Source organism: Hirundo rustica, chromosome 4 (genome assembly GCF_015227805.2).
Source record: "Hirundo rustica isolate bHirRus1 chromosome 4, bHirRus1.pri.v3, whole genome shotgun sequence".
NCBI lineage: Eukaryota > Metazoa > Chordata > Aves > Passeriformes > Hirundinidae > Hirundo > Hirundo rustica.
In genome coordinates, this window is record NC_053453.1 from 12,361,684 (window position 1) to 12,388,967 (window position 27,284).

General features: G+C 37.8%; 1 protein-coding gene across 2 annotated transcripts in view; it reads right to left on the minus strand.

Annotated features, from left to right (window-relative positions):
• RELN (reelin) overlaps positions 1-27,284 on the minus strand; it is a 279,101-nt gene that overhangs the window by 176,440 nt on the left and 75,377 nt on the right. For both annotated transcript variants that reach the window (XM_040061406.1, XM_040061404.2), the window contains exon 3: positions 22,336-22,471. In XM_040061406.1, the coding sequence (XP_039917340.1) occupies positions 22,336-22,471 (136 nt within the window). The remainder of the gene's footprint in view (positions 1-22,335; positions 22,472-27,284) is intronic.

Below are 27,284 nucleotides of genomic sequence, written 5' to 3' on the forward strand. Positions count from 1 at the left end.
TTGCTTTTTTAACATGAAATATTACTTGGGAGCTCAAATTCCCCTGTCTGGAATCCCAAATTCCAAGTACTACAGATTAAGGCATTCATTGGAGACTTTCACATCTGCTGCTGTACACAACAGAGTGGTGCTAGAAATTAGAGAAATTCATCTGTAATTTGTATAGCTAAGAAGTTTATGGTTGATTAATAAAACATCAAACTCAAGATAACACTTAGCGATGGAAGAGGATCTCTTCTCATAACTGGTATTCTAATGGGGTTTTCAGAGTGATACAATTTTTAAGATCTTGTGAAAATACTGCATCAAGTAAACAAAACCAAAAAATATGGGTTTGTTCTTGCAAATCTCTCCTCTTCAACTGAGGAACTTTGTGTAGTAGGTCCACTGTTGCATTTAGTCCAGTTCCCTCTACCCTTATGGAAGGGGCGCTCTCCATGAGCTGCCTGGGATAAATTCAAAAGTGTCAATGAAAATTGAACAGGTTTTCTAAAACCTTGGTTTTCCGAGCACTGTCTTTGTCAAAAATATCCAAAGTATTGGCTCCATGCAGAGTGCCCCAGAATGGGAATCAGGGACATCCCATAAGTGACATAAATCTTCCCAGTGCAATCTGAGTAAAACTGACCATACTAAGGATGGATCCATAATGGGTACTAGATTTCATGAAAAGTTACATAAAGGTACTACAAGTGTAATTAGCAATTTCCATTTTGAATGATTATCAGGCATCTGTTGATCTCTGGGGGAAAAAAATCCCACATCTGCACAGAGAATGGCTGAATTCTTGAAAAACTGCAATGGAAAAGCAGTATAACACAAGCTAGAAGGTTGCTATGAATAGGATGGGTGTGGCAGTGAGTCAAAAGAATTGAAGCAAGACCTATCAGAGGGATGGAACAAATAGCAGTAAACTGTTAGCTGGTAAAGTGTGTGGATGACAGATATACAATTATAAATTTAGAAGAAAATAAGACATATCCAAGAACAGCATCTCAAAGTATGCTGTAAAAATAGCAGCACTAACTGTGCTGTACCACTTGTTTGGCACAGGCTAAGAAAACAGGCAGACTTCATTCACTGACAAAGATAACTCTGTGGTATTCCTGTATGAAGACTGTTAAAAACAGTATACTGCAAACAACAAATAAAATGTTTTAAAATACAGCTGGTGATGTGTGGCTTTTAGCTTCCAGGTGCATCTGTATCTGAGGATCCCTCAATCAAACAGCTCACAGTAAGTTTGGATTACTTGCATGATATTGCTGCCTTTTTAATTTTTTTTTTTTTTTTTAATTTTATTGACCTGAGGCCAATCCCTTGCCTTTAAGCTAAAGTCTTGGGTTTATGTATTAATAATATTCAGTGGAGCCATGTTAACATGTACCTTTTAGCTTAAGAATTTTAAATGGTCAATTTATTTCTATCTCTCAACATGTATTCTACTTCACCATTTTTCTGGCTGTATTGTTGACTCCATAATTCCTAAACTAAGAGATACAGAAAACATTATAAATATTTTAGATACTTTTAATAAACCAGAACATGAGTCTTTTATGAGTTTCCATTCACAAATCTTTTGATCTGTGCTTACCACAAAAATTTACATGCTGTCATGCTGTGGAGAAATTCTTTCTTTTTTTGCAGCTGTCAGTAGTGTTGTGGAAAATTGTTCTTCAGTGCTTATGCTGATACTTGGTCTTTTGAGGGGTTTACAATAGGAACATGGTAAAGAACTTTGACCTGTTGGTTTTAAGAAGCAAAAATAAAACTGCCTTTCCCCCCCCCGCCCCCAGGCTATTTCATATGCTTCATTATGCACAACAAAAAACATTAAATTTCAGAAAATCTTTGCTTTTCAAATTCTAAGATTTGTCCTGTTGAATTGGATTTTAAATGAACCACACCTACATTTCTTAATAATCTCTTTAAAATATTATACATGGTTTGAAAAAACATTTACACCAATTAGCGGTTCCAAAACTTATATTAAAATAAATAAGAAAATGCCATTTTAATTTTTGGGAACATACTTTTAAACGATCCTGTTTAAAACCTTGCATTCCTGAACTGAGGAATCCATGTCTGCATTCCTGGTGTCAGGTATGCTGAACGATGCATCTTCATGACTTCATGACAAGTGGGGGTTTATTTGGTACTGGTTTAACTTAATGTATTTTCCTGTGCCTCTCCACTCAGCAGGAGTGTGTACACAGTCATCCCACACATGAAGTAAGGAGAAGGGATTTCTAAGCCACAGGAAGCTCATCACTTGTGGCCACACTGGTGCCATCTTTCTCTTGGTTTCCTAATGCCGTCCCTTCCTGGCTGAGCTAGGAACATGTGCTCAGCTGGAGCTTTCTTCCAAGCCTGAGCTTCCTCAAATTTTTCTCCATTTGTATATAATAATCCTTCCCAGTATGGTCCTCTATATTCAGACATCCAAGGTAATATTATTAAAGACGGCTAAGTTGCTGTCAACTTTCATTGGAATGGACCTAAAAGTTCAGAAATAATGCAGGGAGAAAGAAGGATGGGCAGGCAGCATTTTCACTCCGAAAAATACATCCTATGCTACATTAATTGAATTTCCCTGCATGCTTAGTCTTTCTGTTTTTAACTGACACGGGAACCTTTTAATGCTGGTGACAGAAAATTTTAATATCAGTGGCTGGAAACTGGACAGTTGCCCAGGGAATGGATCTGTACTGTGTCACCATGTACAGCAGTTACTCCTTTTAGAACAGCACTCTCCGAACCAAAGGACACACAACATTACCCCACTCACTGTTATTTCAGAAGTACTAGTAAATGAAATGAGCTTGCAGTTAATTCTTGCGCCATTAACCTCTGATCCTAAACGAGCTCTGTGGTCTTGAGCACATTAATGACATTAAGTAGGTACATGACAGCTCTGTGCTGAGCATCTTTTGCCCAGTCTAAGGATGCCATAACTAACAACATATCCATTTTCTTTGCAAAACTGAGCAGGTGTTCCAAACTACTCTACTGCAGTTTGGGTATGGCTGCCAGCAGACATGGGAGAGATGCCCCATGTGGAGAGAAGACCTGGAAATCTCTGGGCCACAACCTCCTGAGGCCAAAGGATCCCTCAGAGCCCATACACCTTCCCAAAACTCAATATCACCCAGTACAACAACGGGAGGGAAGGCTGCTCAATGTCAGGTGACAAATGAAGAATTTTTGGAAGATTTGGGTAAAGCACTAATGAGAATTTTTAATTTTCACATATAGATGCCTTTTGTTATAAAAGGGTATCTAAGTGTTGTTTACAAACTGAGTAGAATTATCCATTACAAGTGTCCTATTCCAGCTTATTTTAAGTGAAAATTAAAAAAATCCCAACAATCTCTTTCAGCTTTGTGTAAAAAAACCTTCATTTCATATTTCAATTGATTTTTTTCTCTTGTTCTAACAAATACTGGAAAATACTAATGAAACGGCACACATGATATGGCATGAAAGCTGAGACAAAAAGGCCCTGAAGTCTAATTTCTCTCTCCTTCTCCAGAGATACGTTATTTGTTTTACTGTCCTTTGTTTCCACTGAGAACAAATGTTTAAAATATTGAATAAAAAGAAGAACCATTTTTTTCTAGTTATTTATGTATAAACATTAGTATTCTCCCATTAATATCATTCCTTCCAGCCATTTAAAATACATGATGACTATTTTGTTAACTCCAAGTGTCAAAGAGAACGTCCCTCTCTTGCAGCAAAGTGATGGGAAAACTTCTAGCAAATGACAGCCCTAGTTCCTGCACAATTAACACTTCCAGCAAACTGCATCCTAGGCACAGATATTTAAATCTTCTTGCTTCAAAATTGCCATTATATGTGAATGATACTGTAAAGAGTTCATATGCACTTGGAGTAATAGTGAGGTGAAAGGGCATTTTCAAGTCAGCACCAATCCTAAATTTAGGCTTTGCAAGAATAATTTTTTTACAGAAGTCAAAGGGAGAAGAAATATTTACATAAAATTTATAAAAAGTAAGCAGATACTAGTTAAATATTCTGACAGGTTTTTCACTGCTCTGGATTTTAATGTAGTAATTCAAGAAAAAATTAAATAATTAAGAAAAGAAAGACTAAAATAAAAGTTTATTTCTATTTCTACTTAGGAGTAAAAATAACAGTTAGAAATACTACAAAATATTGGATTTTTAAAGTGTAATTTATACGGTTAACAATTGTATTTATTGCAGAGAATAGGCAAGACTTGTCTTTAAATTTATAGATTCCCTTAAGAATAGTTTTAAGTATATTCATGTAAATATATTCCTTTTTGGTTTGTGGTAAAAATAATGATAGCATTTGCACCCAAATATATAAAACCAGAAATGTTATTCACTTGATAAACTGCACTGTATTGCTATCTATTATTCTCTCAGAGAACATAAGGGCATATAGAGAGGGTCTGAAATGCAATCAGAAGAGGTATTGTAAAGCATATTTTTGACACCATCTAGCCCAGCCTACACTTAAATGAGAGATTGGTGCCTCTTATGAATTAAACATAATTCTTGATTTATGTTCTGGTACCCTTGTATCAAAACCCATAGTTCCAGAGTAATGTCACTGTGAATTCATTTAATGATATTGATGATACACCTAACACAGAGAATACAAAGTAACAAGCAGTGCAAAGTATGGCTTTATAAATCACTCCTACAGAGCATTAGGCAATAAATAACAAGCCATCAATCCACACTAAATTATGCTAAAACATGAAAACTACTTGTGCAGCAAATTATAAATACCTGCCATTTGTAGTAAAAATGTGAAACTTCTGACCGAGAGATTTTATCAAATCACAACATACATATCAGACTTCAAATTAAGTGGGTTTGAATTAGACCTCCTTTTTTTAAAACAAGACACGGATTGCAGAAACAATTTAGCAGTTAAGTCATCCTCACGGCAGCCCAAGAACCCAGTGTCTCGAACCACTTCCAGCACCTGCATCTCATCCCTGTGATTTTCAAGCCCCTGATTGCACAGGCAGCTCTCCCAACAAATGCCAGTGTTGCTGCAGTTAAATATGAAGCCCCATGTCCTGAGACTTGCACTGTGAGTTATCAGTATCACATGGGAAGCGCTCATGTCCTGTGTGTACACCAACACTCACACTACGCACACAACACCATCCTGTGCATGGACCTTAAAACAGCATAATCTGGTCTAACTGAGATTAGGAAACATTTTCCTCCAGAAAGCTGAAATTGGAGGGCAATGAATGATTAATTTACTCATCATCTGATTCTGAAGATTGTTAAGAGCTGTTGTGGTTGAGAGTTTTTGGCAGAGAAAGCAGATAATCTGGGGGTTTTTATGTCTACCTTGTAGTATTTGAAGAAATGATATTTCAAGTGTTGGCTTTTATGCAATTATTCAGCATGAGTTGAGTAACTTTTTATCTGTGTCCAAGAAATGGCAAAGCAACCTCCAGTTATACTTACTGGTTAAAAGTTTTTGAATCCTTTAGAGACCCAAATTTGTATGATCTACAATCCATGAGGTAACAACTGTAGAGCTGGATTGTGACCCTCTTGTCATAAAGTCATGAATGTAACAACTATAAAAGAAGTAGTTTGATTCCCTGGGAATCATCTCTCTCCCTCCTTGTTGGATCTGATAAGGGCTACAAGGGACATGATGAGAGAAAAGTAATTGTGCTAAAAAGAGTAAGACTAAATCTAAGAAATCTGGTTAATGGACCATGCACTGACCATGCTGACTGAAGCACAAATCTTTCAGGATACTTAGCCTGGCTAGTCCAAAAACAGGAAAGAAAGCAGTCTGCCAATTTGTATGCTGCTGAACTTAGAGTAGTTGTTGTATTCCTCCATTAATCTATTAACAAAAAGGGCAAATTATCCTATTAAAAATGGCAGTGAGAAAGCTGAAGGCTGAGGCTGAGTGCAGGAGATGGACACTGTCCCCCTTCATATAAATGAAGATAAAACCTTTTCAGGATCACTTTTTTTTTGCCTTAGTTACCCAATAGTGCTTAAGTAAAATAAATAAAATTGCTCAAATTATTACAACAATGTCAAGCCTTGGTTTGGGCTCCCCTAAACAGTTTTGGTTCCTCTATCTCTGCTCTTCTCCCCAGTAAACTGTAATCTCCAGTATTGAGTCATGTCCTAACCTGACATTTTGATAGTGGAAATTTGAGTATTGCCACAGGCAGAGACATGCCACTAAAATGAACAAAACAGCTCTGTATGAATGACAAAGTTGTCTCTCAAGGGTTTTTACTTTTCCCAAGTTTCTGCAGGCAAGGTGCTGACTTTCTGCATGAAGTCTTCCCAGGCCTAGCTTAACCTGCACCCCTACAAGTTTTGCTGTCTCATCAAAAGCTCACTGCTCTTTTCTATTTCCCAGACTGTATTTTTGTATCCCAACCCGTTTCTGTGTTACCCAAAATAATCTTAACAGTATGCCAATAAGAAACACAGTAAACAGTTCTTTCTAACTATCTCATCTGGAATTACATCTCCCATTTTAACTTTTCCTTGAAAAGAAACCACTTAGTCTAACATTGTTTTAACGACATTTTTAGAATAAATATGTAATTATACTCTGCATATTGAACCTCAATGCTAAAATTTGGCTTCATCTATCCATAGCCGTGCATCAGTTTCTGGGAGATGAAATTATGCTACTCACTGTCTTTCTCTTGCTTTGTATTTCAATAGCCTCCAACATCCCTTTACATACTAACAGCTGCATAGTACTTTTGCTCTTTAATTTGTTTCAGTGATTGTGTGAGCAGATTGTGGTCAGTATAATGCCCTCGAAATTCTCAGTGGCAAACCACTTCTGTTATGGACATTAAATCTGAGATGCCCATAGCCCAGACATTTCTACATAAAAATATACTGGGTCTGACCCAGTTATCCAGTTTTGGCCTGGGTTATTATTAAAAAAAAAAAAAAGTTCCAAAGAAACACATCGGCAGAAACTTACATATTGCAAACATTAGCCACAGGCAAAGCATCAGGATACCAGTCTGTAGACACCAGGCTCAACTGTAAAATTCATCAAAATAAGGTTCTAAATACAGACTTTCTATATGGACAATGAAGCCCAAGCCACCAGGCTCAACTGTAAAATTCATCAAAATAAGGTTCTAAATACAGACTTTCTATATGGACAATGAAGCCCAAGCCATTACTGGTCTTCTAGCTGCCATCTCAGCTATATTTTGTAATTCTCACAAAACCCTGCAATTAAGTACTGCCAGCAGTAAAAGTTACACTTCTCATGTTTTGCCTTAGTAAGAACTAAGCAACTAGTAATAACTAGTAATAACTAGTAATAACTACCAGCAGTAACTCTGTAGCTGAAGATAGCTATTCTTAGATTGATATTATTTTGCTAGAATTGCTGCTGATTTAATTTTGCCTGTGCAGACTCTCTGAATCCATAACTCTACATCCATGCAGCAGGCAGGCAGCTTTCAGGGGTGCATTGTCTGTGTGCTACCCAGCCCTGGCTGGAAGTGCTCTGGCCTTTGGCAAGTGCTCCCTGACAGTGAATCTGCAGGAATGCACAGACATGAAAGGTATTATTACATTGCTATTTGTTATGCTAATTTTGTTAAGGGCCTGTCGGAATTTCATTATAAACCATATTTTCAAGGAGCTCATAAATCAACCATGAAATGTATTCTGTGCTCACACTTTCACAGCCCGAATAAGAACCAATGACTTGATTTTACCAATTAAAAAAAAAAAAAAAAAAAGAGAGAGAGAAAGAGGGTTTATTAAAATTCTATTTATTATTCTTTCAAACATAACTTGAACATTTAAACATACTATTAAAGCACTGCTGAACAGAGCACTGCAAATCTTCCAGCATTTGCAAACACTGAGCTTCACTTACTTGATAATTTTGTTACTGTCTGAAAATCTAATTAAATTCATGAAAACTTAATAAACTTGGCTAATATCCCTGTTTTGGCTGAGGATTGTATCTCACCCTTTCTCTTTGTCAATGGGTGTTCAGTGGTCCTGAACCTTCCAGGTTTACACAAAAAGCTCCACACAGCTGAGAGCACCAAGATATGTTACAGCCTTTGGGGCTCCAGGGCAAGCACAGCTCTCAGGTCAAAGGGACCATTAGCTGCTCTGTCCTGGCTTTGGCACTCCCTGGTAGCTCCAGCTGGGAATTCGCATTCCATGCAACAGAAAATCCCTGCTGGCAAAAGTGAGGCAAAAATCCAGCCTTGAAATCCAGCTTGACTACCTGTGAGATAGATCAGCATCAAAAGCAGTGAGTTGCTGCTGCAAATTAATTACCATTACCAAATTAAACTACTGCAACTAAACTGCCTTTACTGACCACTATAATAGCCATCCAATAGTCATCTATATCACATTGCATGACATCAGTCAGCCTCATAAATATTTGCTTATGATTTTTTAAATTTATTTTTTATTTCTTCTCCTAGTCCACAGGGCTTGTAGCCAAAAGTATTTCAGAGCTCTGAACATAGTCACAACCACAGTCAAACCTAACTACTAGTTGGATAGCTGGTGGGTTACAAATCAGCAACAGAAATTTCCTTCCAAATACAAGTAAATATTCCTGATGTATCCTAAACACTAGAAAGAGTGAGATCTATTTTATTTTTATTTCACTCAGCAAACACATACTAAAAACTGCAAATAGTCCTCCCGTGAGATGCTTTGTTTTTGTATCACAGCAAAGCATTAAAAGCTCAATCCTTAAAAGCTTAACAACAAAAAAAAGGCCAAGTGCAATTTACATACACTGAAACTAATTACTTTTATGACAATCTACTTATCCACCACAAAATCTGGCAACCTAATACACGAATTCCCAGAGTCTTAGTGTCTACAGGTTGTGCCATATGGCAATACAAAGTTAGATTAGGATGCGATTTCAGTGTCATAATGGTTATGTCTTTAAAGGCACAAACAAGTGCATGAGGAATTAAATAATTTTTAGAAATTTAACATTAAATAGTTTGCATTTTTCTGAAGTGATTCATGGAGACCATAGTGCTCTGCTGGAATTATGAAATTTTTCACTATTGATGGGTATGTTGCTGCCACAGGAGAGATAAGAATGAACCTCATAAGAAGGAGAAAACACCTGACATGGATATTCTGTGTGGTATTGGAGAGGGGTTGAAAAAACAAACAAGCAGAAAAGATGAACTGTTATGTTAGAGAAAATGCCAACAAGGAGAAATATTTGTGAGACCACATTTCATATTGCCTAATAAAAGACACTGAAATCCTTGCAGAGGCTAGATGAAATGTGATGTATCCTTGATGTACTTCAGAACAAAGACAGTGTCAGCATGCTTGCTCTCCCCCCATGAGAAGTAAAGCTGACATTCCTCATCCATCAGCACAGACAATGGTCCACAGTGATAAACTAGTGGTTTCCAGGCAAGGGACACCTCATGTGGCTTTGAAAGAGAGAGGAGGATTGGAACACCATGTCCTCCACTTCCCAGGTAATCCAAGATGCAGATCCCTTCTGGTGGAAGAGTTAGGAGCCACCACAATGCAGTTGTTGCCTCCAGTCTAGATGGGCAGAGACCTCCCAGCAGTTACAGTCACAGCCAGGCTAAGCAGGAGAGAGGTGTGACCTACAGACTTCAACTGACAATGCAAGGAGCAACTCAGAGACTTGTCTTTTCCAGCCCTTTACTTGCCTGACTCTGGGACTCTTGATGCTGAGAAAAATCAGAAAAATAAGTTCCCTAAGAAGTTAAAAGATCCACAGAATAAGAAGCCCAGTGCTCAAAGCTGCTGGGAGGCACACCATTCTTTAGAAATGACATTTCATCGTGTTAAGTAACAGCAGAGCTCCAGCCTTTTGGAACATTTTTTTTGAAACAAAAAAGACAACAATTTGCACATAAATAATTAGAATGATGACCTACTTGCCCATACTATTTAAAACACAAAATTCTGGCTGAGAACACTGATGACCACAAAACAGAGCCAGCTCCAAGAGCAAAGGAGTAGTAGCTCCAAAGCTGGACACTTCACCCGAAGGAAAGGTCAGCTCTCCCTGGCAAGCAGGAAAATATCCAGACAGATTTCATGGCTTCTGGCAAGGTAAAGCATCACAGCTGAGAAGTCTACCCTTGCAGAAATCACAGTTGAAATTCTACATGACTTTCAGCATGATTCAAAGTGCCTCAAGGGGTTCAGGTGGTATGTGGGGCACACGGGCCTGGGAGAGCAGCAGACGAAGCTCAGCTCTAGATCCACATGGCTGTCTCACTGGAAGATTCCCAGGCATAGGGATTCAGGTACATGCAGTTTTTACAGCTGATGAAGGGAGAGGGTCTCTCTCAAAATTTCAGAGGGGGCATCAGTAACTGACCAGCCATGCTCCCATGTGTCTATGTGTCCTGAATCCAGGACCAAGAGAAGTGGCCTCAGTCACTTCACTTAACCATGCATACTCATGATCCTTCTCTCCATCTTTTCAGTAATAAACCAAACAGCAAAGTATTGTGCCTGGAAACAGCTGATATTGATTCAGTTCCCAGCTTGGCCCAAGGTTGGTCCAAGGATCTCCGCTCAAAGAACAGGGCGTTTGCCATTTACATACGAGCTAAAACCTTCCATTAAACCCTGTCATCACGTAGCTTCTTACAGCCAGAGGAAGGAGTCAGAAAAAAAACCCCTAAACAACAACAACAATGAAAAGCCTAGAAGATAGAAAAGGGATCTAGTATTTAATCCTTAATCCTCCCGTGGGGCCAGAGGCCATGTGTCTCTGTGTCCTACCGTGTTGTACACAGCAGAGAGCTGAGCTCCCACTCCTCCTAACCCAGAATGGCTCCAGGCAAATCCACCTATAATATTTCAGCCTTCTCCATCTTCCCAAATCTTACGTTATGAGACTTAATGAGCATACCCACAGCCCAGCCAGAACAGGTGCCACCACTTCCAAACCCAAATTCAACCCTGCAGATGCAGGCCAGCTATCTCTGAGCCGCAGTCACCAGCACATCATGCTGTGACTGGGTTTATAAACTTAGCCTATATAGCAGCAGAGACCAAGTTTGGAGCAAGTATTCCCCAGGCATCTGAAATGGTGTTGGAAAACATGAAAAAGAGACACATGTGATGGCTGCTACCTGACAGACTCCTCCTGGGGCTGGATGCTGCAGGAGTAGCTAATTGTTTCCATTTGCTATGCTATGAAATATCCATACTACCTTCCTCCAGACCAGGGAAGTACTGATCATTTAATATTTTTTCAGACTTGGTCGTGTTTCATTGAAGGCATACATTTACTATAAAATTATCAAACTGAAAAATCCCTAAAGTTAGTTGATATTATTTATAAAGGATGAGCATTGTTTTCACTCTAATGTTTTATGAGAATAAACCTTTCTAATAATTGTAAAAATCAAAGAGGAAGATATGGCAAGATATGGCCCTCTGTTTTAAATATACTTGAAATAGTTTTTGGCATGTTTGGTTTGTTGTTGTTGTTTTGTTTTTAATGTTCATTATTTTCTAGAGATGTCATTTTCCCTTTTAATTTGGCAATTTTCCAAATTCTAAGGAAGTTTCCCAGTACTTCACATGCTGTCACAGCATCTTCAAGCCATCTTTACAGCTCTTCCATCGTATTTTGTGTAAAGAAAAACTTTTAGCTCATCACTGCAGCAGCTGCTAATGAAGATCTTTAGGCTTTCTTGTAATTGATGAAGAGAGAATGACAAATATTTTAAGTATCCATTAAACTGTGCTAAATCAATGGTGATTTACCCAGAATTTCTATAGGAACATACACCACATCCACTTTAATATCAAGTGAGTTAATTGTGATCAATGATACTACAGCAGAAGGCAAATGAATTCTTAATGACAAGAAAATTCGCATGTAACAAAAATAGAAGCTAACAAGAAACCTCTTTGCTGCATTTTTCCGCATTACATCATTAGTATCTACTGTACTGAAAAAATTAAAAGGAAAATATGAACATTTTAAAGACTTCTATAGATCAATCAATTTTACAAAACATAATAGGATAAGGGAAAAAATGGTATGCTATTTTATCATTCTTTTTTTACATACATATATTTTGGAAATTTATTTTAACAGGTATTAGATTAATTAAAAAGTTATAACAGAATTCAGGGTTATTTTTTCAGCCACTGAATACAGGACTGGGGTCTCTATGGATGTCCTTGTCTCACTTTTACAACCTCTTTTGTTTGACTTGTAGGTTTTATTGTGCATCATAACACCTCTCATCCAGCAGCAAGAAATTCTCTGGGGAACACTTGCAGAAAATAGGACATTGAGTCCATAATTAAAGTAATCTCTTCCCAGGCAGATGCTTCAGTTGGCTCTGTTATCACATATTACAAAAGGCATCTTGAGGCCTATAAAATGTGTGGCAAATGGCTTTGGAGATGAGAAACAGCAATTTTTCATCTAATTTTGATCCATAGACATGTAAGTACTGTATTGCCACTTTTTGGTGAAAAGCCAAATAACTATTGTGGTTGTTGAAATGAGCTTGGCAGTAACCAAAATTAAAGAGTACTCCAGCTTTTATCATCAGTCGGGAAAGCCTTTTTGTAGCCATTTTTGCACTTAGCAAATAAGCATGCCATCTCAAATATGCAAGTTAATGCCTACATCTGGATTTAGAAGAAAGGCTTTATGCAGCTTAACCCACCATACATATTCTCTCTCTATTTGTGTGTTAAAACCATCGTTCAAATTACTGCCCTGACATCTTCACCGCTTTGCCAAACTGTCTGTGATACTGATTGGGAATGTTTCTGCTGTTTATTTTTTGTATTTTAGGATGTTTAGGACATTGCTCCTTGAATGTGTTAGTAGGTTCTGCATAGTAATTTGTTCATATCAGTTGTAATCCTTTGTGCAAACACTAATGGTGATAGGAGCTGGCTGAATTTGTGGAGCATGTTTTTAGTTCCTGACTGCAACATGTTCAATGTGTGCAAAATTTGACCGCGGACTACTGAAGTACTGAAAATAAAGACAGAGAATTACTTTCTTCCATTATTCATTTCTTCAAAATTGTTATTTTAAATTCTTCCCTATTTGGGTGCGAAATCACAGAGATTGTTGGAGAGCTTCTTATTCTTTAAGACTTTAAAAATTAATATTTCACAGAAAATGGCTCAAGTGAATGTACATTACTACTTGAGCTAAACAGCTTATGCTGATCTAAGAGGGATATTTGGAGAGTTATAAGAGAAAATGTATTTGTTACATTTCTAGTATGAGCTAAAAAGATTCAAGCGACTCCAAAACAATAAAGAAAACAATGCCATCAACCTTAAAACAATGCTACAGTGCCATTTTACCTCTAAAATATGTAATGAAATCAGCCATTAATCACTGACAAGAGACACAAAACAGTATGTGAAATATTTCAATAATATGCTTTTAAATAAAAACATATTATTTGAATTGGTGTAGCATCTTCAAGTCTTCTTCTAGGGGATAACTGCTGTACAACAGAGTTCATTCTGTCAGATAAATTGAGATCATGATCATTCTGAACACTCAAAATCAATTTTTCCCAACAGGAGGGCAGCAAAAGCTGATGAAATGTTTCTGTTATCTTCAAGTTTAGGCCTTCTTTCTTTTGTTTTTAAACTTTTGCTGGAACTCACCATGAGAAAACCATTGTTATACAAAAAAAGGAATAATTTCTTCCTTGCTGAATATTACTGTGTGTCTACATAATATTTTGTAGATCACTCTATTAAAGTTCCTCCAAAAAAAAAAGGTGACAAAAGTAAGTTAATTTGTATAAACTGAGAATATGGTCAGAATATCCTTATAGATCCTTGCGTGTGTACACCAAAAAAACAAAATTCAAATAAATAATGTGAAGGCATGAATTTTAAAAAAATTGAAAAGTGTTGCCTACGCCTTTGATGACAGCACGAATCCTGATTGCTCTGCTGGATCAAGGGCTGTGCTCTGCACCCTGCACGATCAAATTCTTCACCAGGTCATTTAGCAATAGTCCCTTGCAAGAAGTCAAGGACTTCCCAAAAACAAGACAATGCACTTGACCCCAGCTCATTCATGAACTGGACATATTATCCTCTTATGAGGTGGCATCAAAATGATCAGGCTCTATCAGTCCACCAGGAGACATTCCAGGGTTTCCAGGGGCTTCCATGCAGACATGGTATTCAGTTGTACAGACTCGTCTGCAGTACTGAAATTTAACTTCTTAAACCATCTTTTACAATTGCCTTTGCCTGCACTCGTGTTTTATGCACTATATGTCTACCTGTAGACAATGGTTCCATGTATGTTTAGTGCTCACTCTTTATATACATATTTCCAAAAGAATTCCCCTGAACTGATTTGTGGCTACTTCATTCAGAATATTTTTTCTAGGATGTCATTTTGAAAAGTTTGCTATTGATCAATTATTACTAGGCAAAAATACATTTCATTCAACTGCTCTGATACAGAGGAAAACCTGTTAGTGGAAACAAAGTGTTCAGAGTGTGTCTAATATGTTCTGTGCTTCAGTCATGTTTTCAAATTTAAGCCATTTTGAGAAAAGGGGAAGATAAAGAAATGCTTTGAATGAAAGAAAAGGTTTACGCTAACTAAAATACATTCTGAAAAATTCAGAATGAAAAATTTCAGGGATATTTTAATCAAAATTCAAGAGAGAATTTTAAACACAGTTACTGATAACTGATTCACAGATTGTGAATTGATGGTCTCATACACAAAAATAATGAGAATATTCTGCAGAAAAAGGAAGAAAGTAAAATCTAATCTCTGCTTCTAGAATTTCTAAATGAACATTTGTAAGAAAGGAAGAAATTCTCACCATGACCATTTTATTATTTAGATAATACCAGTAGAAAATGAATACATTTCTTTTCATTTCATGCAGGTGGTTCCAGAGTCCTATATGAAGCCAAAACAAAATCTTAATCGAGAAACCAAAGGCTATACTGAGCTTTCTTCTGCTATCATATATTACAAGTATGTGATATAATAAATTTGCATCACACAAAGAAAATAAACCATCCTAATGCTTTATAACATTGCAGTTTCTACTCTGGCATTACAAAACATTGAGAGAAGTAGCATTTTGTGCTTCTTGCCTGTCTTTGGAATTAGTTTCAACTAACACCAATATGTTGCATGTGCTTTTACTTTAAATACATGCTCACATAACCATCTTTTCTGGCTTTGTTGGTTCTACTTTTCTTATACCTATAACACAGCATAAGGAGTCTAAAATCACAAATGACCAGTTGTCTGCACACTTGAAGAAAAGTTTAAAAAATGAGCAGTCCTCTCATTAAAGTGGGCTTTTAGTAGGAATATCATTAATCTGAGAGAAAATTACACAACAGATTTGACCTACAAGGAAAAAGGAAAAAAATGCAAGATTTTATGAACTTTACGCAGTTACCATTTTTATTCATAACCTTCAGCACATCTCAGCTATTGAGCAGCCCACTCATTGGAAATCCTTGGCACAGACAAAGTTACTCACTTTTGAGGGTGGTGGGAATGAAAACTTCTTTTTCATGACTTGGTACGGGATGCTTATCTTTAGGCAGCTGAGTCTGTCTCGGTGGGATTCCGACATAAATATAAAGGTCTACAAACAAGCTATGTATCTAGTGATCCATTTTGGTCAGTGGAGACCTAGACCTTAATTCTCCTGCCTAGAAGTATTTAAATAATTTGAAATATCCTAAGGAAGGTAGTAGAGACCTTCTATTCCTGCGGTACCTCTCCCTAGATGTAGAAGTGAATGTCAGGCCTGGATGTCTACCGAACCAGATTGCACACCCAAAACCCTCAGGGGATTACAGACAGACAGCTCACATAGACTCCTACCCAGAGATAGGCACATAACCTATATCCAGTTGAAACAACAGAAAACCTCTTTTCAGGAGTGGACAATTAAATGCAACCAGCTTTTGTCCTCTATCATGTGGTTTTTTTTGCTTTGCTCTGAACACTTCCGAGTACTCACCATCACAGTACCCTTTGTGTTACTCTGTTCTGTTAAAGAGGTTTCTGAAAACACTCACAATTTCTCATTAGTCACCTCTGTCTGCTTTACACGAAACAGGCAAAACTAAGACAAAACTAACAAACAAGTTAAATCTAATTCTGCATAGTCAGATGAGTCTTTGCTGTTTGGGGTCATAGAGGAGCCACAATGATTCCATGCACAGTGTTTTCATTTCACTGGGAATTAACAAATACAGAAGATGAAGGAGGTAATCTGGGCACCACATCAAAATGGGACATGAGAGCAGAGCCAAGATAGGAATCAAATATTGGCTCGTGATTTTCAGAATATTACACATAATATTGATTGACGGCACAACAATGTCTCTGCCCAGGGAAGTGGAAAACCAAGCAAGGGAGTAATTTTTCTTCACAGTTCCACTAGACTGACACACCAGCAAGGAACAATTACTGATTTTTTTTTTTTTTTCTACAAGGCATAAGTTATAAGCAATAGAGAAAAATAAAAATGACTGCAACACTGGGCTAATGTTGGAACTACTCTCACTGTAAGCAGCAACTGTCTCTTATTTGGCGCTGCTTGTACAATCCCTGACTCAGAGTCCACACCACCATCACAAAGAGCGCTATGAAATATCCTGCTTCACCCTTTTGTTGCAGTAAAGTGTAAGAAGAGAAATGCAGCACTTATTGAAGCAGAGATCTTCTTCTTCACAAAACCCCAAAGTCAAGGCTATCTGTACATCAAGGTTTCCATATGTGTTATGGCACACTCCTCAACTGAGTGCAGAGATTTCAAACCATGGCAGAAACTAGAATGCTGTGAACAACAGTGTATTTCAGTGTACAATTCTGTGTCATCATAAGAATGTGAGGGAGAAAGACGTACATGACCATATAATTGAGAGTTGATTATACATAAACGTGAGGGACTTAAGGGACCTCACTTCTGACAGATGTTGTTTTCTGTTTATTTTTATGCTATTATTTGTGTGTGTTATCATTGTGTACAAACATAATTGTGTACTTAATCTTGAAGATTGTCTCTTGTACTTCCTTCAAACAATTGAAAAAAACACAGTGAACAGCATCTTAAGTGGCAGTTTAGCTAAGTGGTTTACCAGGGGAATGTGATTCCTTCAGACAATATTGACCTTTCCCACCCTGGCTAGAGGACTAATATAGTAAAGCATGTAATCCTGGATGTTTACTCAATAGTTCCATAATTATTATCATAGGTTTTCTATAATTGCTTTAAATAGGTAACCAAGTCTCTCAATCACAGGCTTTATGTTCTGTAGTGTTTGTACAGCATGGTATTTTGGTTTCATACATTAACACCATTGCCAGCTCCTGAAACAGGCTTAAACACATGGGCATGAAAAGACCAGTTCTGGAACAGGGTACTTCAAACTTCCCAGAAAGGAGTTGTAACTTAAGGTGATTATGGGAAGAGGCATATTCTCAGTGAAAAACACTGAGATTTTCAATTTCTTGAAAATTTCTTCCAACAGTTCAGCTGTCTGCCTCAGCATTCAGTCCCAGACTTTTTCCAGGAGTTGTGCTGAGAATCAGTTTCTCCTGCCTCAAAAGAAGTGATGTGCCAGTGCCCTGCCTCAGCCACCTCTCTTACCTCTGTCTTCATACACACACCACCACAGCTATTCCCATTCCTGTTGAGCCGTTTGCACCATAAGCTGTGCTAATTAAGTGTCACATAATATGTGATTGGGCCTTTCAGTACTTACTAGATTATTAGATTCTGCCTACAGACCCAGGCAGATAACTTTACAGAAGTCCAGTCTTCTCTTAATAGAAGTTACAGTGACTATATAGACATAATCATAATTATTAAACACCTGTTCAGTGACTAACACAAATGGTTATATAAGAAAAATATTTATTTTTCTAGGTACATTCTACAGCCTACAATTATATTTAATACAATAGCTGTAACTTCTGCAATAAACCTTGCTGGTGATCAAAACACAATATGCTTTTGCTATTTAGGTCAGCTTTATCACTTCTGCAAACTACTAAGTTAAGCCATCTATAAAACAACAGGCTTAATAACCTAAGATGCAGCCCAGCATGCCACCCTGCTTAACAGCCATTATTATCCCTGCTGTCAGGCTGAGCTTTAACTAGGTTAGTGTGAGCTTAGAGCAGAAATTACAAACTGCGAAACCTAGCTGAAGGATTACAAAGATAATATTTTACAAATTTGCACACAATCAGAGAAATAACTTGATAATGTAAAGGAGGACCTACTATTTTGTGGTGGTAAAGAGAATTTACAGATCCTGGCATTTTTCTTGGGAGGCCCTGTACTCAATACCTGTTTAACATAGTCCTAGGTTATTGCTAAGAAAACTATTCTGTAATAAAATTTATCATTTTTTTCCCCAACTTAGCTGGAAGTATCAATGATGAAAACACAAAGGACTATACTAAAATGTACTACAGGAACACCAGCAGCACTCATAGTTTCTCTTAGTGGAGTATTTCATAAAAAGGTACTTTTAATATTCATTTAGTTGCCATAATAAGGTACTTTGAGGAAAAAAACCCAACTGAGTGAAAATAAATTTGCACACAACTACTGTAAAAAAATGGCTACTTCCTCATTTTGCGCAGAAAGATGTTGGCTCCAACCACTCTCCTCCATGGAGCACAGGACTCTACATCATTCCTTTTCCTCGTGAAATGGGGAAGGCGGCTTGTTGAGTGAAACACCGAGCCAAAGATGCAAAGCTCCATCAGGTAACATTACATTTAGACCCAGCAGTGGCAGAGCACTTTGTGCAATGGAAATAACTGGACTACATCAAACTGCAGAGATTAGGAATATTCCAGTGGGATTGGAAAGAAACTGAATTCTGTGCTAGCCAGCTGGCGTGAATCCCAATTTGCTGTGCCCCTGTATCTCACATACACGAAATAAGCCCATCTTCCTTGCAGAACTGTGCCCCACCTCCCTCCCCAGAGCATTCCTTCCTGCAGCACAGCAATAATTGTTTGTCCCTCACTGGCTGTTCCAGTAACCCAAGCGTGGCCAGGAGCCAACCTCCTCCACCATGACTGGGAAATGCAAGGTGGACTGGAACTGGGAACTGGCGCATTTACAGCAGGAATATTTCTGGCAGTTTATAAACAAATCCTGTTGTAGCACAGAGGATTGTTGCTGGAATGTCCGAATGTTCAGGTATAAATGGTCTGCCTACTGACTTTTATGAAACTTAGTGTCTTAGTATCTTAATATCTCAACCCCTTTGTCATGTTTGTTTGGTTACCAATGGATACAAGAACTACAAGGAAGAACAGGCTGAAAGCATCACTGCACAGATCTCTGTCTTAGGGCTTCTGTCTTTTTCAGGACTGAGTTCTAGGAGACCACACCAAAAAGCACAGATGAAGTGTAAGGGAAGTTTGCCCATGATGTCTACAGGATCATGACTTTGTGCCACATCCACAGAATTCCACTGTTTCAGTGGAAGCCAGAACAGGTCATTAGTGTGTGCAGTTAATAAAAGATATTTGCATCTATAGCAAAAGCTATCTGGCCTGTGAGAGATTTGCCTGGTGACCTTTGTCCAGTTCCTCCTGAGAATTGTCCAGGGAGAGGTGTCAACACTCAAAAGTTGCACGTCAAAACTAATGCTAATTAATAACCCTATTAACCATCCACAGAGAGGTCAAAGACTAATGAGCTGATCTGAATCACAGATGTATTGGCAACAAACAGTTCAGGAAGTTCTTATCTCTACTGAATTATTGTTAGAGTCTATCAATTCTGTCAGATTCTACTGTCTTTTGTAAACACTTTCAATTGATTAAAAGTTAAATAAAAATTAATTAAATTTATATATTGAATGTAATCTATATTAAATTTAAAGTGTTAAAAAAAATCTTGTTTATTATTTGCTATAAAGGCACAAAGGAAGGCAAACAAGATAGAGTCATCTGGAACTCTTGTATGCAGGGAATTGGTTAAGGTGGGCAGACTAACACTTCACCACAAAAATAGCTTTGTTTACTGCAGCTTGTGATTTAGTAAGCAGGAGAAACACCAGCTGAGGCAAGAAAGTGTGGGCAGCTGAAGAAAAATTGAGGAGGAGGATTAGAGGTATAACGTATTTCTCTTTACATTTCCTTGAACTGATGATCACATTTACCCAGTATTCCTGCAGGCAAGTGTGATCCTGGAGTAAACAGCAACGTAAGAGAAACTGAGCCTTTCCACTATATCTGAATTTGTTCTATGGGAAAGCAAACTGATATAACTGCATCATTTTGCTCATCCTCAAAGACAAAGCAGTATCACCCATGGAGCATCCTTATACCTCATGTGAGACATTCTGAAAAGCCACCAAGACAGACTCAGGGGCCCTGGGAGCAGCTGTGCTGCTGGGCTCCCCACTGCAGGATCAGACCTCTCAGCCTTGCCAGATGCAGGTTTGCATCCATGCTGCCAATTGCCTAGTCAACAATAAATTCAGATTTCTGCTACACATGGCTACGGACTTCACTACCATAGTGCAAACACCCCCTTTGTTCAAGGGGTGCTAATGCCAAAGAGGTGGATTATGACTTAAAAAACCAGGAAATGACAGGTTTGATTTCCAAAACTGTTTCTAACTCTGTTTCCACTGAAGCTGATGTTGAACCTTTCACGGATTTCAAGATAGACAAGCACTCATTACCTTAGAAAATATCCCTTTTATTTCACTTAAATAAGAATCAGCATTCATAGTACTATCTGTATTTCTGCAGTTATCTGTCAGCGCTTCTTCAGCAATGGCGAACATGAAAAAACCCAATACAAAACCATGGAAAAAAATCACCCACAGGAAAATGAATGACTGGTTAGAAATTGACCTCAAAACTCATAATGGAGGGTCACATCTCATAACAAATGCATTTGCAGTCACTGCGCAAGTTAGGACCAAAAATTCAACAATTATTTCTTGACTACCAGGAAAACCAAAAAAGTCAAGAAAGAAAGGGAGTAAGCAAGAGTATACAGAGAAGATGTACAGGCAGCTCAAACAAATATTAGCTGCTTCAACCTTATCAACAAAGGAAATTATTTTTAGAAAGGAATTAAAAGTTGTATAAACAACATAGTTGACACATTTCCTCAACATATATACAACTGTTGTATATACAACAAAACCACCCTCATAATTTAGTTACCAATCATCAAAACTATTATTTCCCAATTTACTGTTAGATGTCTAGAAGAAGATTACCATCACAGATAAAAAATAATGTATCCTGACTGTGTAGGCAAAAAAATGCATTATATAGGTAAGGGGGAATATCAAAGTCACAAGTAAATCAATTTACAAGTACTGTGCTCACCATCAGCAAATTATAATCTCAAATAAGTCAGTTGCTCATTTTTAGTTTTAAAACAGTCAAACAACTTGAATGCGTGGGGCACTTACCTGCTGCTTCCCAGTATGGATTGAAGGGGAATTATACTCAGAAAGTTTGTTTTGACTACAGGACAGTCACAGAAACACAGAAACATGTCTCTGAAATGTTGCAATTATTCACTTATTGAATTTGGGAGTTGTCTGCCTTTTTTTTTTTTTTTTTTCCTTTGAAAATGTCAGACTTAAAATATTTTCTACTTTTGATTGCATTCTCTCTCAAATCTGGTCTATAAAATTCTGGGACAAATAATTAAAAATTCATTGAAGGTAAAAGATAGTAATATACATGCTAATAATTCAAGTTAAGCTATTTTGTTGGAACTTTATTTGGTACTAAATCGTCAAATGATAACTTACGTCTTTAAACAAATTACAGAAGAAACCCCTCTTGGTCATTCTCGGTTCAACAGAAGTTCAGAGTGTTTAAAATTAGGTACAGTAAATACTTGAGCATAGCTACTCTCAAACACTTGCATTTTATATTGATGCTTACAATATGAATAATATATTTGTGAGATGTTCTAACTCATATTAAATGCAATAGTTACAAGCTTGTGTCAGTGCAAATGGGCTATACACTTAATGGATCAATGATATGATTAATTACTGAGAAGAATAATTTCTTTTAAATTCTAGACTGCCTACATGCTTTGAAAATAAGAAGCCCCAATATGCACAGAAACTCATCAGCCAGAAAGAACTCAATATTCTTACTTCAAATTACAGTCTACCCTTGGCAGTGTACTCTGACTGACTCTTTTATGCAGGCAGTGCAAGCAGGTTAGGTGGTTTAGTTGTCCCCAGAGTGATTATCTGCTCGCGGCTTTGCGTCCTTACGTACATGAAGTTGACACAGCCCGTCCCTGCAGGTGGAGCAATCCAAACAAAACTGAGGTTTGTGGTTGGGAGATGGCTCACATGGGACGCAACCACGCTGCACATGAACTGGTTTCCAAACTGGTGGTCAGACATAATTCCTAGGAGAAAGACACAGAGGAAGGAAACAGTAACACGTGTTAATGGCTCATTGCGAGGTGCTAACAGACCGAGAAACGCATCTGCCATGTGTTTCATCGTGGCAACACGGAATGAAAAAACCCCAGGGATGTGCCATCAATTAATTAGAATTAATGCCAATGAAAATACTGGAGCTGGCCTTTGCCTGAGCCAAGGCTGACTTTGCGTTTACAGCAAGGCTCAGTGTATTTACTGCTAAGTCTTCAGGAGGCCAATACCAGAGGAATTATTTGCATTTCTGAAGGAGAAGCTGGATCACAGCTACTGTAAATCAGTTATTCCATTGCTTCATTTACACCGATTACAGACCTAAAAGAAAATAATACCTGAAGCAAAAAAAAAAAAAAAAAAAAAAAAAAAAAAAAAAAAAAAAAAAAAAAGAGTTCTATTTTAATAAGAAAAATGAAGCTCGTAGAGAAAGGTATTATCTCTTAATAGACATCTATTTGGAAAAAGCAGATAAACTCTGGATTCATGAACTCTTCTGATCTGAAATAAAAGCAGCAGCCTTCCACAGTTTTACCAGTACCCATTCCTTTGATTTTTTAATTTCTTTTTCATACATGCCTCTAATACATGAATGAATGTAAATGTCATCTATTAAACCCTCCCTCTGGAATTCACTGCAGTTCGGCATTAGACAAACTAACTGTATTTTTAACATAAAACAATGTCTGACAGCAATCTTTCTCCCCTTGGAGCCCTTTTGTAGTTTCCTACAAAGTAGTGCAAACTTGGTTGTTTGCTTGACACCCTTTGGCTTAAAGGAATGCAATCTTATCAAATGATCACTACACCTTTAATCCTAGTACATGAAAGAGTAAATGATGAAACTATTCTTTTAAATTAAATTATCAGAAGAGAATGTCTTGTTCCAATTTACTTCAAATATTGAACCTCCATTTCATGAAACAGTGACATGGGCTGAAACATTGCTAATAGGATCAAAAGGAAAAGGCAATGGCACCACTGTGCTCAAAAAGGTCACTGTCAGCTATTTAGTGATTGCATCTCAAAAGTTTATTACCAGTGGCTGGTATTTCCCAAATTTGCTTGTTGGAATTCAAACAACAGAGGAATATCTCTGGCTCCCAGAGTTCTTTATTACTGGGTTTTTGGTAATTCTCCTGTAATGTGAATGCAGCAATTTCTTGTAAGCCCCCACAGATCCAGAGGTGGAAGGAGTTTGCAAGTGAGAGGTTTACATCAAGGAGGGGGATAAATCCTTCCTAATGCAAACACACTGCTTCACCTCTGGTGTCCCCAGGGACTGGATGCCAGCAGCACCTTCATGAAGTGGGGGCTGTCTCACAAGCAAACATTTCAGATTTTATAGACAATGTCTGAAATCCCGGTTGGGTACTGGTGAGGATGACAGACTTTAGCTCAAGGTTATGGATGCTGTTTATCCTCAGGGCTATGAAATTCTAAACCAGCTTCAGTTTTTGTGTGGGGAGAAATGAGCCACAGTGAATTTAAGTGATCCATCCGAGGAGGGACAGGAGGCAGCAGGTGATGGTAGTGATGCCTGCATCTTTTACAAACAACCACAACCTCCTCATTCTGGGTTTTTTCAGTTAGTTCTCCACTGAGAATCCACATGAGATTTTCTGTCATTCACACAGTCACAGCTCAAAACCCCAAATGATCCTGTCAGGATAGTCACAGAGAAGGCTCAAGCTCCCCTGCATGAAGCCTCTTTTCTGGAGATCAGTAGTAGGGAAATCCAGAGAGATGGTATTTTACTGACTCTTCTTTATTGCAAGAGAGTAGCTACAGAGGAGGTTTGACCACTTCATGCCATGCTGTATTGCTTTATTTGCCTTTCTTGGCTAATTGAGAGGGGTGGCAGTAACATCCTTAAGGAATCCCACTTGACTGATGCCCAGGCTCACGGCCCTGCTCCCACTGCTGAAGTCCTGCAGCAGTGCCCTGCTGGGACAGGTGTGTCCAAAAATATGCCCAGAGAGGTCCCTCACAGAGGAAATGCTATTTAGGCAGCTGCTTTGCTTTGCCCAGGGTGTCAGGGGGTGACTCTGATTCTCTCCCAAAGCCTGTTCCTCTCTCTGAAGTCTGTGCTAAAGCCAGTGACTTCAGTGCTGTGGGCTGGGGTCTTGGGGCTGCTGCAGCTCTCATCTCTCATCATCCCTGGCTGTGCAATGGGAAACAGAGAGCCTTGCACTGTCAGGGTAATTAAATAACAGATCTGTCAGGGGAGAAGCAGGAACAGCCCTTCAGTTTGAAGAAATCCCCCTTTCTCCAGAGCCAGCCAAATACAAGGGAGGACAAAGGCTGCCCTAACACCTCCCCCAGTCAGGGGACAGGCAGAGCAGCTTGGGAAATGTGACTGCTTCCCTCCTTGGCAGCAACTTGTGAGTTAATGAATTCCCTAGGTTTCAGGCAGTATACTGCAAAAATATGTCTAATACATCAAACATATACAACATCTGTGGAGAATTTCTTTTTCCTTTGATTTACGGTTTAAAAAAAGAACAACTTCGCAGTTACTAGAATAAATTCTAAGCAAGGAAAAAAACCCAAGTCATTAAATTTTTTTTTAAAAAAAATTCAATGAATAATACAGCAATCATTTCAAATCCCAATTTTATAATTTTCTCACCATGTTATCTTTATACTTTATTAATAATTGATTGTTATATTTTTACTATAAAAACAACCCTCCTCATCTGCTGGACCTTTAATGAGTACATCAACTCCATTTAGGAGTTCAGAACCTTCAGAGGATTTAACAACAATTAAATACTGAAATTTCAGTGAGTGACAGCAATATTAAAAAAAAATTTTGATGCTTAAATTCCAGGGTTTCTGATTGAAAAGGTGAACAAAAAAATAATAAAAATGCAAAAAACAATGGAAAATTCGATTGATACTAAGAACTTGGTAAACTAAAGGCAAAGAATGTTATTTCACCCTTTTACTTCCAGTCTTTTTGCACTTCCTTGTTATGGAAGGCAACTCCTCCCTTCTCGTTCAGCCCCTCTCCAAACAGGTAAGTTGCTTCTCATGCTGCACGCTTTCCCCGTAGCAAATCACAGGACAAAACAACATTCTGCTACAAAAGATTTAAATGACTATGAGACAAGCCTGGTTATACAGCAGCTCTAAGAACAAAACTGGATCCTGTGTCTGGACCCTCTGACAGCCTCAGAGTGGCTCAGGTCAAGATTGTGTATAGGTATTTCCCTCACACCCTGGTGACCGGTGCAACCACGTACATCCAAGTCTAGTGTTTACAAAACTAAGAATCTTTAGGTAAAATTTTAATATCTTCCCATATAAAACTCTATAAACACACTCTAAAACGTGCTGCATAAAATAAGCTGGTAACATCTCTCTGAACTCCTTTTGCCTTGGTTTTTACAGTGTGCACTCATCATAGTGACACGTTTCAGACATCTGCACTTTCTAGATTCCCCATCCCCTAAAATTTCTGAGGCTTTCTCTCAATATAATCAGTATAACCATTATAACCATTCAAATCCCAGACATGCTTTGTACCTGCCAACAACAGCACTGCTAGGAGAGGAACTAGACATTCTCAGTCACTCTCAAGAGGGAACTCAGCAGCCGTTTTTATTGTGTAAACTTTAAAAAAAATCTGCTTAGCTCTATTCAATGCTATATCTATAGTCACTGAATCAAAGAACTTTGTGTGTGAAGAGGTGGATTTCAAGGGATAAAATTAATACAAGAAATGCAGAGGTAAAGAAAAATATTGGAAGGAAAATCTTAGGTAAGGTCAGATGACAAATACATAACTTCAATCTTTAAATGTTTAAAATTATTTTATTGATAATCAGAACCAGACTGTAACAGCTAATGCAAGGAAATATTTTGCTTCCTTTATCAGATGGCCTACACAAAGGTGAGTGAGATGTGAAAATGGTGATCCATAAATGTCAAATTCAAGTGTTGATCCTGAACTCATTATAACTTTCACCTTGTGTATCTTTTCCAAAAGGGAGAACCATAAATTATAGCAACAATTCTCCCATTTCAGCCCCTGGAAGACAAAATATTATCTTTTCTATTTATAGAGCTTGGGAAGCATCTACTGGTACAGATATATGCAGGAAAGAGTCACATCATGTTCTGCTTTGTAAGTCTGAGAAACGTGGATCTGCAATAGGTTCTGTCTTTCACCCTGTATTATGTAACTACATAATGTTCTGTATTACAACTTGACATATCCTCCTAAAAAACCAGTTTTCTAAACCAAAACTTCATACAAGGATTTCATCTGCATGCCGAGGTCCTTGGTAAATCCTTCATTAAAGCTAAGGCTCAACAGAATTTCCAGTGATGAGCCAGATGGAAGGTAGCATACCATTTCCTATTTATTATATGAATTGAGTGTGATATTAAATGAGAGAGTGAATTTTAGATATAGCTGTAAAATGAATGACCACGTTTTGGCTTTGCTGCTTCTAAACTGATTATCTGCTACATGCTTCCATTTTCAAAGATACATGTAGGTGACAGCAAAATGCCAAAGATAAAATATTGATGAAATTCAAGAAGAAAAAGCTCTAAGTAACAAAATAACTCTGGCATCTTTGAGAAAGCAATAATTCCTGATTAGGAGATAATAAATTTGAATCAGAAATAATCATTTTCAAATTAGATGTTGCATTATGTAAAAATAAAATACCTAGTCCTAAGAACCATCCTTTCCCTTGGGAAACAGAGCTTGAGGCCTATACTCTCCATCCAGGCTCTAGCACCTCAAAGAGTGGTCCACAAATCCACAAG